The 14498-nt window shown below is 43.3% G+C and overlaps 2 protein-coding genes across 4 annotated transcripts in view; one reads left to right on the top strand and one right to left on the bottom strand.

The window, feature by feature from the left end:
* slc4a11 (solute carrier family 4 member 11) overlaps positions 1-3819 on the bottom strand; it is a 95449-nt gene extending 91630 nt beyond the window's left edge. For 2 of the 3 annotated variants that reach the window (XR_006845337.1, XM_046412083.1), the window contains exon 1: positions 3485-3818. Coding sequence is in view for 1 of the 3 variants with exons in the window: in XM_046412083.1 (XP_046268039.1) it covers positions 3485-3545 (61 nt within the window). In the remaining 2 variants the exon portion in view is untranslated. Of the gene's footprint in view, positions 1-3484 lie in introns of all 3 variants that reach the window. The other variant, XM_046412086.1, reaches the window with a different exon arrangement.
* Positions 3820-8478: 4659 nt separating this feature from the next.
* On the top strand, positions 8479-14226 carry ky (kyphoscoliosis peptidase). Its single transcript, XM_046412162.1, has 7 exons — positions 8479-8539; positions 9399-9997; positions 10210-10324; positions 10483-10600; positions 11775-11966; positions 12125-12315; positions 12446-14226. Exons 2-7 carry the CDS (start codon positions 9416-9418, stop codon positions 13771-13773), a joined length of 2526 nt encoding a protein of 841 aa, XP_046268118.1. The 5' UTR covers positions 8479-8539; positions 9399-9415; the 3' UTR covers positions 13774-14226.
* Positions 14227-14498: the final 272 nt, after the last annotated feature.

The raw sequence follows: 14498 nt of genomic DNA, 5'->3' as shown, positions 1-14498 counted from the left end.
AGTGTTCTTCACCTTCCTCTTGCTTCCTCTAACAGAAAACTTACTTGCTTTAAACGTTGTCTGGTCTGAAGAGTCCTGATTTCATTGTTGCTGACCATGTCCATCTCCCTGTGACCACAGTGTACCCACCTTCTAATGGCTACTTCCAGCAGGTTAATGCGCCATGTCACAAAACTCAGATCAGCTCAAACTGGTTTCATGAACATGACAACAAGTCCACTGTGCTCAAGTGGCCTCCACAATCACCAAATCTCAATCTCAGTGCAGCAATGTGTGATGCTATCATGACACGGTAGCTCTGAGGGCTAACGGGGGTCCAAACAGGTACTAGCAAGGTAGCCATGATGCAGTGAGTGTAGTTTAAGTTTTCGTCTGATAAACCAGCAGTAAGTCAAGTCTGTTTTTGATCAATCTGATTTGTCTATCTTACATATACGGTATTTTGGTATATTTTGGTGAGTATCAGATGCACAGAACTGATTTAACATCTGGTTTCAATGTCGGTTGTTTGTCGGTTGTTTTTTTTTTTTCACATCATCATAAACTGCTGACTCAGGCACACAAGGTTAAGGCAGTTACTGAAAATGTGATAAGATCCTATTGTTTATTATCATTCCATTCAATCCATTCAGCCTATATTGGATGTTCACGTTTTTAGGCCAGTCTCACCCAGTGATGTGTCTACTTGACTGGGCAAATAAAGTGGGACTGAGGGAGCTGGAAGCTAAGTGAGCTGCTGATTGATTAATGTCTTCACCAGTAGCTACTTGATTGTACTGCAGTCCCGCCAGACAGCAGTTAATGAATGACACTTAACAAACAATTAACACTGTGAACCAAATTCCCACGTGTCCATGAACACACCACTGGCACCGTTATTTAACACAGAGGAGCCAGAGAAGCTAAGATAAACTGCTGATACGCAGAGATGTACTCTGAATATACTTATACAATATTATGGGCCGTTATATCAATAAGAACATGATTACACTCAGAATATATTAAAGATCTTGGATTAGCAACTGACTAATGTAATGTAAATGTAATGTAATGTAAAGGTTCTTCTAACTCTGTGAATTCTAATGTTGCCTGACTCAGCTGTGTTGCAACATATTGGCTCAAATTTGTCCTTTATTTTTAAAAAAACTGCTGAAACAACAATTGGATTAAACAATTATTTGTTTGATCTAAAAAATGTCCCAAACATTGAATTTCTGACGGCCTCAGATGACGTCTTCAAACTGGAGATGTGCATAAGTGCTAATGTATTCATCATTTAATCGAGATAAGAACAGGCTAAAATGAAACTGATCAAAATCCAATCTTGCCGATTTCGATAAGCTGGAAGGTTTGAGATTCCAGTGGATGGAAAGTCAACTGGAACCAACCTTCGACTCCCATCCCCATAACAACCCATATGGTCTGGCCTCCATGCTGTTTTTTGCTTAATGTGTACTGTAGAGTACCAGCAGGGTCATGGGAGTTTTCTCCTGAGTAGGTCGACATGTAGAACACGGTGTTAACGGCGTCAGAGATGGAGGCTCGACTCCCACCGGATCAAAACAAAAAACATGGTATGCACTCCCAAGTCCATAAGGAGCTCAGGATGAAAGTGCCAGCCAAATGGCATATAAAAAAGATGTAATCCTGGCTGAGACAGTTACACAATACACGCTGGATGATGTGTTAAAAAAAAGGGAAAAAAAGCGCTTGTTTGGGGAAATTCAAGGTCAAAGGAATGCTGATTTTTTTAAACAACTCTGAACTTTGCAAGCATTCAGGACTATGAAGCCTCTGTTCTACAACCAATTAAAAGTATGAGATAAGGCAAAGGAGGGTTCAAAAGGCTAATAGTGTTTCCTTCTGTGAAGTGCTGCAATTGCACCTTGATTTCATTTTGATGTCAGTACTAAGCACTAAAAAAACAAAAAAGGCAGAAAAAAATTAAACCCACCGCAAGCTTACAGTATGAAATAAACCCTAACTCTCTCAAGTAACATTTTATAAGATTATACTTCATTTACTTTTTTTATTTTTCACTTTTCCTCTACGGCTAATAGTTGTTGTCAACTACTGATTATTTTTTTATTAATAAATTAACTACTTAAAATGTTAACAAAACAAAAACAACAATCTCTCACCAAAGCCGAGGTCACGTCTCCAATTCTCTTTAAAACTTTAAAAATATTTAATTTATCGTAACATAACATGACTGTGAAAAGACAAATCAAGATGGTTTTGGCGAGTTATATTCCGTTTATATCTTGTCTGAGTCAAGTATGTTTTAAGATAAGCTAACAAGGCAGTTGAGGTTGTATTAGTTTGGTGAGCTGTTCGGTTGTGTTTTTCTGTTTAGTGAAAAAAACATCTTGTGAGTTGCTATTGAGTACTTGTTGGACAAAAGGCTGAGAGCTTGTGAAACTACAGGGGGGTGTTGGACTATCGCCTCTAGAGGCACAAAGTGGTATTACAAGATGGGCTGAGGCTAGCTGGTTAGCATACAAACTTCAGTGTTGTTTCTTCACAGTCTGCTGATAAAGTTAGTTCATGTTTTGAATGTTTTAATGTAAACTTGTTGCTACATTTTGAAAATTGCACCTTTAAAATAGTGTTTTAATGTTGTAAATGTTTTAATGTTTTGCGTGTGCTCTGAGATGTAAATGTGAGGCTGCAGTCCCAGTCAAACATTTAGCAGCACAATGCTTTCAAGATGCCACATTTCACTGTTTGTTCTATTTAAAACTGTTTGTTTACATGTGTTTTGGCAGCGGCGACGCTGTTTACTGTGCTTGTGTGCTCAACATTTCCTCCATCCATAACCAAATCCATCCTCACATATCCCCTCCTACATCATATCTGTGATTATGTCAACACCTTAAGGCGTGTATATGTGAACTGACTGTCGGGTATGCAAACACGTGCAACTAAACTGCAAAAGGCCGCTCATATTTTTCAGTCCCTCCTAAACTACGAGCACATCTCTAGTTTGCAGGTTTCCACTGCAGCAGTTGCTAAATTACTGTCGCAACTGAGAAATGTCAACCAAAACCTCCCAGAACTCCATCATGGAGGCTGTTCCTCAACCACCAGGTCTTGTTTCCACGCTGCCTAATTTTCCTCTTTAGTAAAATGGCCCTCCTCTGGAGCAGTCTGTGTGTCCCATTTAATTAAGAAGACTGTCTCCACCCTCCCTCCATCCTTTCCTCCACTCTCCCTCCATCTTCCCTCCATCCATCCTCCCTCCACCCTTTCCTCCACCCTCCCTCACTCAGTTCTCATGCAGTTTGATTGTCTAACTTACCTGACATTATGCACGTTGCCCTCACAGTAGTGTATATAATTATAATTAGTGTTGTTGTGATTATTATTGGATACAGTTGAGGGACAAACGCAGCCCTCACGACTAAACCATAAATGTCATGGCACATTCCACGCGTGACAACAGTTTGCAGTAAGTTTAAAAGAGAACTAAGCTGAATCCTACCTCTGGTGAATCGGTTTACGGACACCTCCGTCACCTCTCCATCGTCATTAACAGTTTTCATCCTGTCCCCCACCCCGGGTCTCCAGATAACGTCCAAATATCGTCCCTTACCGGCTGGTCCAGGCGACACCAGTTCAAAGCGCAGCTGTTCTCTCGCTTTTGTCCGGCCGCTACATGGAAAAAAGTAACGTTACCGTCACCAGGTAATCAACGGCCACCACCAGGTGTGGATGACAGCACGCGCCCGCAGAGTGACTGGAGCGGAGACCCCGCCCACCACGCGCTGCAGGCACCAGACCGCTGATTTGTCCAGGCCGGTGATGGACGGTCACAAAGTGTCCGGTGTGATTGTTGGACAGCGCAGTAATTCTACCTCAGTGAAACGTAGTTATACGCACAGGTGGAACAACAGCCAAGATGTTCATTAAAAATAGTGCAGCAATACTATTGGAAAAGTCAAGAATTATACTGAAATACAAAAGCATCAACATCAAAGTCCATTTGAAACACTCATTATGCAGACTGTCATACGTCAGAATAATGTGTGCTTAAATATAATTAATGTGTTCATCATTTTAATGTAAGTGGTTTAACTAACTTATTTATGTGAGGGGCAGTTTGACCAATTTATCTTTATTATCTGATCTTTTATTTTACCAGAATTCACTTATATTTTGCATTACTAAAATCCAGATGACAGTAAAAACACGACTGGATTCTGGTTTATTTGATTACACAATAATACACAATATGACAGTAGATGTGATGTAAAAGGTTTAAGAAGACATTTTATTTATTTCACCTCCACTTTAAACTAAATATGAAAAGTGACTTGTAGCTAAAGTTAGATGTGGTGGAGTAGAAGTATAAGATATGGTGACTCTCAAGTATAGTACAAATACCTCAAGACTGTACTGAACTACAGTACTTGTGTAAATGTAAACTTAGTTACTTTAAGTTAAAATGAGACAACAGATTGAAACCCTGTAACTCCATCTGACTTTTGATCTGACTTGAATGTTAATGTTGTAACTAAATGAAATGTTGAAAATAAAGACTTTCTGTTGCTGCCATGAAGTTTTTTGAATCGTGTTTGGGTAAAACTTGTTCCTCTTTGTTTGTTATGTATTTGTACATGCAGGCAGCTATGCAGGTAAGTATTTATGTAACATTGTCAGGACTAAACCAGGCGTCTGTCAGTGTTTCACAACTTGTGTTTGAAGCAGTGTGAGCCTGCCGACCCTCCTGAGTGTTTGCTAAACCACTTGTGACCAGTCTTATGTACCTTCTACTTTATTCACATCATTTTCAGAGGCAAAGGTGCGATATTTCACAACAAAAAAAGGACAAAGACTATAGGAAAGCCTAAGAAAATCACCCACATGAATCAGCACAGGGTTTGCTTACCGTCGGTGTATCAAACTTACAATGCACAACCTATTCATTATTCAGTTTTATTTTGGGGGGGCAAGCTGTCCACATTCTGCTGTGTTTAAGCCACACTCGCCAGCTGTTGTAGTGAGAACTGCTATCAGCTGAGTTCTGGGAGTTCTTAGCTCTTAATTATTTCATGGTCGAACCCTCAGGTACTTGTGCTTTGTGCAGCACACTTTCAGTTTTAACTACAAAGGTTGTTTCAGTCAGAGACTCCAAAGCCTATTAAGCCTATCTTGGAAAGCTTTTGTTTTATTGATCATAGCAGTCATCCTGCACCCTGTGACTTACTGTTTTTTAATTTACTCCACTATAAAAACTGAAGTCCATTTCAGAAATCTTTTTGTTTGACTCAGACTGTAGCTCCAGCTGCTGCATCAGCACAGCCCAGCCACAGTAACGACTCAATCAGCCTTTAGCGTCCACAAATAGCAACAATCAAAGGTCTCATGTCCATGTGAGATTCAGAGAAACTGATTCGTGCCTTCATCTCCAGCAGGGTGCGACGCGCTCTTGTTCTTGATCTTCTCAAAAAAGACAACCGCAACACATTCTGACTGCTGCCGCTACGATAACAAGAACAACTGAGTGCATTACACCAGCTCCAAGTCAGTCATAGATTTAAAAGTGCTTCTGCTGGTTTACAAATCACATAACAGCCAAAGGCCAAAATATCTTTCTGATATGTTTGAGGGAAATAAACCCAGTTGGTCCCTTAGATCTGAAGGAAACAGGTTTTGTGCCTCCAGTTATAAGCAACACGGCGAGGATGCATTTAGCTAGTGTGCTGTGCACACACAGGACCCCCTGATAACACACCCCAACTTTAGCCACTTTCAAGTCCAAAGATCAAATGATCTTATTTACCCGTGTCCCTGATTAATTTGTCGCGCTTTTTCTTTTTTTTTTACTTCCAAACGTATTATTTTTAAATACCTTTAGCTTGTGTTGAACTCGCAAAGCACTTTTAGATTGCAGTTCAGATTTGTTTGAACCTAAATTGACAAGTTCAGCGTGAAAGTTCATTCCTGACCTTGGAAACAAAAGCAAATCTGAATTTAAAAGGACAATTCACCCCAAAATCAAAAATGCATGTTTGCTCTTCCTTGTAGTGCTGTTTATGCTGTTTATCACCCAGAGAGTTTCAGTGTGAGCTGCAGAGTCTTGGAGATGTCGGCCTCCTCTTTAATAGAATGAAACTAGATGACACATCACCTGTGGTGTTCCAAGTGCCAAACAACAACAAAAAACCCCTAACATTTTATAAGCTCAACAGTAATGACTGTCTTTAGAAATCATGGCCCAGTTACTGAAGATAATCCACAGACCTTTGCTGTAAGCAGTTTCATGTAGGAACTTAAAAGCTTTGGAGCTTACAAAACTGCGTTAAAGATGAAGCGTGGAGATAGCGTGAAGATTTCAGTGGCATATCGTGGAGTGGCGACAGACTGCCTGAGGCTGAATGCTGCTCATCTCACCCTCCGCTATGGAGTCCACTAAACTGTGAAAGGCCCTCTCTGGAGACAGTTTTGTCCATTCTGGGCTCCTGTAGAAACATGGCAGACTCCGTGGAAGAGGAGATGCTCTTTCTGTAGATATAAAAGGCTCATTAAGGCAACACAAACACGGTGATTCTTAGTTTCTGGTGATTATACACTAATGAAACATAATTCTGAATATTATATTCCCTTTCTGTCGCTGAATGATACACAATGGACCTTTAAAATGAAGAAACCACCTCGTTTGACTGATGGTTAAATAGAGTGAGTGGTTGCTGAAACAATAACAGTCAGACAGCTCATGAACCCCCCAAAACTTCTGATATCCATATTTTCTCAGTAGTGCCTGGAAGCAGATTAACGTTTTTCAGCCTGCAGTCATTTCCTTTTCATTTCTTTGCCATATCAATGCTTGACATCTCCCCTCCATGTGTTTCACCTCTCTTTGAGTTGGATTGAACCACCCACCCAGCCACCCTGCTATCCCGCTTTCCCTAATAAGCCAGAGTGAGTTTCCTTGGCTGACAGCTGTTCCAGATGGCATTATTACTGCACGGTTTCACAGTCAACTGGCTCAGGATCCACCACCGGCGGAGGTGGCTGTCCCTCCGCCGCGCCCACGAGTCAACATCAGCACCAACACCGACATATGGCAGTGTTATGTAATAATGGATCTGTGGGGGTGATATGTTACAGCACTCACCCCACAAGTTCTCCTTCATTCTCTTCGTTTTTGTGGTGTTCAGTTGGACAAAAGCTGCCTTCAGGGACTGTGTCACTGTGCCCCCTGCTTCCCCCTGCATGTCTTCATTTTGCTCAGTGTTACATTTTTACCAATATTCAAATATTTTTCTTAGAAATTCCACTAAGTCTCAAAACACCCATTACATGGTAAAAATCACAGCCAAATTACAAAGTGTAGTAAGAAAGGGGTCATTTGTATTATCACCTTCTGTAGCTTGTTTCACCGCATTGTTGTTTCATGGCCTACAACCTGTACGTTTGGGTTAATCTCACTGTAGCAGGCAGTAATTAGCGATGGAAGTGCTGATAAACTAACTGCGCGCTACCTGCCCAGCACTTAACGGCAGGAGTACTGAACTCCAATAACGCTATTGAACTCACAATGGTTACCAAAGTATCCAGCCTCAAGCAGAGATGAGGAGCGTAAATTCACTTCCCTCTAACTTCACAACCCTCATCTTCAGCACCAGCTGACTTTGGACAGTTTTCTCCAGGGCCACAAGAGGGTTTATTCACCTCAAGTTCACCACATTAACTTTTTAACCTGCTAGCATGTCAGTCTAGTGTTGACAGCTTTGTTCTGTTGCTCCCAAACTGTTATTTTTAGTTTTTAAGTCTTCTATTTTTAAGGAGTTTTTCCTTGCCTTCTCCAGTGAAAAGCGGTATTGAGTCGCTGCACATGATGCTGGTTCGTATCCAAACACTGATTTCACACGATCTCCTTTGTACATCTCTGATCTAATAAAAGTGATCTGCATTCAGACGGGTGCCTTCTAAAATGCATCTGAGATGGATTACATTGTGTGTATCTCTGTGTGAGACGCGTTAATCGAGTGTGTGTTTGATGTCGATGTGGTTGTTATCATAGGCCAGGTCCTTCATAAACCCCCTCGGCCGCTTTCTTTGAAAGACCAACTCTTCGCTGAATCTGACCCCTGGGTCGCACCCAGCACGTGCTCACGTCCCACCCGCCCATCAACGCCGTACAAACGCTCACATTCACAATCCATATGCACACATGTTGACGTACACAGCCTGGCACACTCACATTCACACTCACTCATGTGAGCGCTGATTAGCGAAATGCATGAACAGAGCACACACACACAACCACATGAGAACATACATCTGTAAGTCAGACACACTTACAGATACACACACACAGACGTCACACTCCTGAGTTGGGTCTTACTCTATTGGCTGGTCTTAACTGCTTTGTAGTATTTTTAGGCCTGTTATTCTGGGGCCTGTCCTGGCAAGCCACTGGGAGAGTATATAAGCCTCCCCCTGCAACTGGGGACCACTGAGAACACACAGTGGAAACATCTCTGCCCGGCACTCCAGCAAACATCCAGCAGGCATTTTAAATCGTCACAGGGTGAGTAAAAGCCTCCACCATTTTTAGGGATGTCACCTAAACTGTTAAGGTTACCTACACGGGGTTTACGTTCTTTTACTTTTGCGACTGTGACATAAATCTGACACTTTGAAGAGTTATCACATTTTAGCACAAAATGTTAAATGATTTGATGAGTACTAGTCTGAAAAATGATTTTATTTTGTCACTGGGTTTGGATTTCCTCCAACGTTTAGTCGCACTCCAGGAAGGTCAGAGGTCAGGGTCAGCTGTGGCACAGCGCCCACAGAGCTGATAGGACTTAGTGGCCTGCTGAAGGACACTTGAGCTGGGCAGAGACTTGCCAGCACAGCCTGGGTCGCCTGGTTGAAGGACGGTCAGTGTCTCCACTGTGCCAACTTACTATCCCTTCAAAAGAATAAGATATCGTTCAACAGATTACTGAATTTCAGACAAAATACGTTCACCAATGTCTTCACGTGTTCAGTTGTCCATATATCTGCAGGTTCATCACATCCAGGATGTTAGAAGGTCATACTAATCTGGTGGAGGCTTTGACTTCGCGCTGTTCTCTGTGACAGTGACTAATGATTCCAACCTTTGTGTTAATTTCTGGTCATGAACAGACATGATGTAATTGCCAATTCATCACTGTCTTACACAGAATATACTGTATAGAATATACCTTCTGCTTCACACAATGCAGAAAGTGCAGCAGTGCTACACGTATCCGTTGTGAAGGGTTCCTGCAGCAGGTGTTTAAAGCTATTGATCAGGGCACTGAAGTCCTACCTGCTGACAGGTTTAAGAACATTAGCTACAAATAGCTTGAAAGAATGGCTATTGTCTTTTTACGAGTATCTACCTTCTCTCTGCTTAGGCCGCCATGAGTCCAGCATGATGTCGGCTAAAGTTGCAATTCAGAAGTTCTCGGTCCCCTTCTCCTGTGCTGCACGCCTTTCTCAGCAAGACGAGTCGACCCAGAAGGGATGTATCCAGGTGAAGGCCCTGACACTGCAAGACCTTCAAGAGAATCCAATCTTGAGCAAATCAAGCCCTGTTGCAGTTATAGGAGCTCTGGTACACAATGAGAACCAGGCCCAGGAAAATCCAAAGCCTTCTCCTCCTCCTGGGGGAGACACGACGGCTGTTCAGGTCCTGGTCTGTGCTGAAGCTTCCCAGAGCGCTGCGCTCGCCAGACCGTTTGAGAAACTGATGGCTGAAAGCGAAGATCAGCGTCCTGCAGCGAAGAGGCAGCTGTCATCAGAGAGCGCAGCCAGGACAATCACCGTGGTGAAGAAGAGCGCTGTGAGGAAGGAGGCCGAGGAACAGAGGCACCTGAAACCGAAAACACACCTGGGACAGAGTGTGTCACCGTGTGCTGCGACGGCAGGGAAGAGGAGGCGTCGAAAAGACCTTTTTGCTAACTCTGAGGTCTTCCGCAGGGTCGACTCACATGTCATCAGGGCAGGAACAGAGGTGACAGCACATACAGTACAAACTAGTGTAACACATCATCATCATCATCATCATCATCCTGTGAAGCCACACAGAGCTACCAGCAGGAAAAAAAACAGACCCAAAGCTAAATGAAAACAACAAAACAAGAAAAAAGAAAAAAATGACGACTCCATTTTATAAGAAGAAAAAATGTTATCTAACAGTGGAAATCTATTGTGTGTGTATTGCAGCTGAAGGAAAAGTGCATGTATGATGTAAAGGTGATAGTACAGAGGATTACACAAGGAGCCAGGAGTGAGCTGGAGAAGCTTCGTGCCATCTGGGTCTGGCTGTGCCACAACATCGGTGGGTATTTTACTACAAATACACCCACTCACATCTAAATCCCAGCATTCTGTGAGACATCAGACTATGGGCTGTAGGATGGTCATCTGTCTGTCTGTTTAAGAGCAAGTGTTGTATTAGCAACCTGTTTTGGAATTAAAAGAATGTCGTCCTCGTAGAGTATGATGTGAGCGGGTACCTGGGCCACTCAGAGAAGCTGAGCTCCCCCGAGGAGGTGATAGCAGCCGGCCGGGGTGTGTGCTGTGGCTACTCCAGCCTCTGTACAGAGATGTGCAGGTAAACCCAACAAAACTAAAAGCTTTAAATAAATTAGCCCTTAAGGAAAAGAATCAGAATCAGAATCAGCTTTATTTGCCAAGTACGTGTGACCATACAAGGAATTTGACTCCGGATTTTTCTCTCCTGTGCACCATACAAAATACAAAATAACAAATAATAGTAATAAAAAATGAAGAATAAAGTATTTACAAGAAGAAAAAAACCGAGATAAATATATATATATACATGTAGTGCAACCAGTGTGATGGTTCATACAATGGCCCTACAAAGGGTGTCTCTTCAGTGCTTCTTAGACCTGACATGTGAGCAACGCTGTCACTACCAGTTACATTTGCAATGATGTTTGAAGTAAATTAAAATTGCATTCATTCATGTTTTTGGCCGCTGACATATCACCACATAAAGTAGTCATGGCTAAGGTGTTAGCCTTTTTATAAATCCAACAAACACGGAGCAAACCAGTGACCATAAACACACATCCTGTTCAGTGTCCGACCACCTGTTGAAAGGTTAACCTGGCTCTAAAGCTGCTCGGTGCTCCGGTAAAATGTGCCACCATGTTCACCAGCGAGTTACTTTGTTGCCTGCTGTTTGGTGCAGGTGGTGCACAGAGGGTGTTTTTTTGCTGAAAATAACTGCCAACTGCAGAGGACATAATTTTGATCAAAATCAAAATGAGATCTTCAACCTAAGCCAAAAATGCACTGTAGATATGAGCGGAACTGCTTTAAAATGAACTGAAACCAAAAGCTTTAAAAACTCCACGTCAGTGTGCTATAACGCCTCTCATGCCTCACTCAGATTGTCAAGAGGAAATTGTTGTTCTAAAGAAGCATTTTGATAAAATAAGATTCAGTCATATGAATTTATTGTATGTGGAGGAAAACATCACACATAACGACACCGCATTGCCATAGTTTTTCCACTCATCTAAATGTCAGTGCACTCAATAAAACGAGCGTTGTTTCCATTCACATCATTCAGCATCGTGCTGCACGTTGCATCCTTGACCCCTTCTGAGTTCAAGCTGGAAATTTTCAGCACTGATTTTCTGCACTGAATCAAGGGAATTTTAGGCCGACAGCAGAAACAAATAACAACCTTCAACTTGATTTTACGGGCTCCAGATAGAAAAGGCACTGAGCATGCTCTATTTGGTTTGTGTTTACAGAGAGGTGGGCATTGAGTGCCAAGAAGTTCCAGGCCACAGTAAGGGCATCGGGTACCGCCACGGCCAGAGCCTCAAGAATGTGAAATCTGATCACCTGTGGAACGCTGTGCTTCTGGGAGGACAGTGGTTCCTATTGGACGCCTGCTGGGGAGCAGGACGAGTGGATATGGAAAATGAAAGTTTTGTCAAAAGGTATGAAAAGAGAAGACAGATTAAAAAATATTCTGCAGCATTCACTATTCTGTTGTGGTGTTGTAGAAAAGTTATCTCTTGTTAATTGACATACGCCTGAAACCACAAGCGACTTTGAGTCTCAAACCAGCCTGCTGTCTCCATCTGTTGCCTCCAAGGTTCGATGATTTCTATTTCCTAACGGACCCAGAGGAGTTCATAGAGTCACACTTCCCTGATGAGGAAAAATGGCAGCTCCTGGACTTGCCCATCACACTGGAGGAGTTTGAGAGGAGGGTCTTCAAGACCTCAGCCTTCTTCACCATGGGGCTCAGGCTGCTCCAGCCTCATCACTCTCACATTGTCACAGGTCTGCCCTTTTGCTGCTTTCATAAGTGGACACTGATGTATAAATCCTCCTATGAGCTGATTATTTAATTTTAGTCCAAGAAGGAGAAATGGTCTTTCTTTCTTTGTTTCTTCTTCAATTTCCTCCTCAGATGATGGCGAGGCAAATGTGTCCCTCGGCTTCTCCAGGCCAGTAACTTTTACCTATGAGATCACTCAGCACCAGGATCTTCTCCACTGTGGAGCTTCAGAGCAGAAAGAGTCCAGCAACTCTTCCTATGGCCTCCTAACAGTTTCCCATCGGAGCATGAAGCTGCAGCTCCTGCCACCTGCAAGTGGTATGTATGACGTGAAGGTTTTTGCCAGACCTGAATCGGCCACCACCCCTCTGGTTTGGGTCTGCTCCTTCACGGTTGAGTGTCCGACCCCCAGGGCCATGGAGGAGATTCCAGAGAACCCCTTCTTGTCTTGGGGCCTGCAGCCTGTTGCTGGATCCCTGGGCGTCACAGGCAGCAGCCAGGGCAGCGAGGTTGCTGAGGTGGAAGAAGGTGTTTTTGAACTGGTGTTAAAGACGTCAAGGCCTTTGATGATTCTGTGTGAACTGGTCCACCCAGAGCTGGAAGCTTCTGTAGCCAAGCGGTGCCTGGCTACTCAGATTCAACTGAACGCCCTGACTTGCCACGTCTTGTGTCCCCTGCGTGGTTTCTATCGGCTATCTTTGTTTGTGCGGGATTATGAGAAAACAGAAGTCAAGTTCCAGAATGCTGCAAACTTCCTGTTGCATTGCAAAGGGAAGGTGATCAAACTGGATGAACTCTTCCCTCCAAACATGGGCTCGGCGTGCGGGCCGGGGACCCGCACATCAGAGGCGGGGCTGTCCAAATTCAGCCACACAACAGCACTGGTGAGCACCCAGCAAGGCAAGTGTAACGTCACCTTTCACAACCAGCGGGACCTCGAGCTTCACACTGTGCTCAGCAGAGAGGAGACCAAAACAGCAGCCATCCCTCTTTCACGCTACGTCTTCTGCACATACACAGACAGCAAGGTGACAGTGAGCGTAAGCCTACCCGACGCTGGGGTGTATCGGCTGGGTCTGTATGCCAGGCTCACCCCTAGTGGAGATTTCAGCCCCATGTGTGACTTTGTTCTGAGGAACAGCTGTGATCAGACGGTGCTTCCGTTCCCCTGTGTCTACTCTGCCTGGAGGAAAGGTTGTGTGCTCTTTGAGCCTCGCGTGGGCCTGCTGGAGCCCCTCTCGTGGGTCCGCTTCAGGGTGAGGGTCCCTGGGGCCCAGAGGGTGAGCGTGGTGGGAGAGACACGAACTGATCTGAAACTGAACAAGAGCAGAGTCTGGGAGGGCGACGTTTCAAGCGGAAATGGTCTCCAACAACTGAAACTGGCTGCAGCCTTGGGGGAGTCCGGTGACATGGCTGTTTTGTTGACCTTTGACATCAAGCAGTTGGAGAGAGAAGTGTGAAATCAAAAGGCTGCCAGAGTCCACATGGACAGTTTCCTGAATATAGCTGTTAACTGCCAAATGTTTATTGATATGGACTGTGGTTGAAAATATTTGCAAACAATTCAAACTGTGAGTCATAATCTTTCAGGTTTAACTGCCTTAACATAACACAGATGGAGCCAGGTTACTGCTAGTCATAATAAGCAGTATAAAATTAAATTTGAATGTGAACGAAATGAATATGATCCCGTTAGTGTGTAAACTAAACCTCGCAAGATTTGAAAGCTGTTCTTTGATCGAGGTAGTATTCAGTAAAACAATGACAATGGTGCTCTGCTCTGGTGCTCAGGCGTGATGTCACACAGATCGATCGTGCGCTCGTGCATTACTGTTAGAGGAAGTAAATCTGCATTGTGAATTGATGGTTGTCAGAAGGCGTGAAATAAAAATATACTGTGAAAACATCTTAATCTGGAGGACTCTTTTTTTTTCCACCAAAGTCACAGTTACACACCAACACAGGATTAAGGAACCAAAATTTAATTTCATTTAATCAAAATATCCACAGTTCACCCAACTACCACTGGGTCTTAACAAGGGTTCAAAGCTGATGTTTTCCCCACTTGCCCAGCTGAGTAAGTGGATCAGAAATCTACTTCCTGAAGTCCATTTTTCCTTGTCACCTATACAAATTGTTTGACTAAAAACCAATAGTTACTTTTAATGTTTAATCTCATCTCTTT

The sequence above is a fragment of the Scatophagus argus genome, chromosome 15 (genome assembly GCF_020382885.2).
Source record: "Scatophagus argus isolate fScaArg1 chromosome 15, fScaArg1.pri, whole genome shotgun sequence".
In the NCBI taxonomy this organism is placed as follows: Eukaryota; Metazoa; Chordata; class Actinopteri; family Scatophagidae; genus Scatophagus; species Scatophagus argus.
Note: the sequence above shows the minus strand (reverse complement) of the source record. Positions and strands in the feature narration are given on the sequence as shown.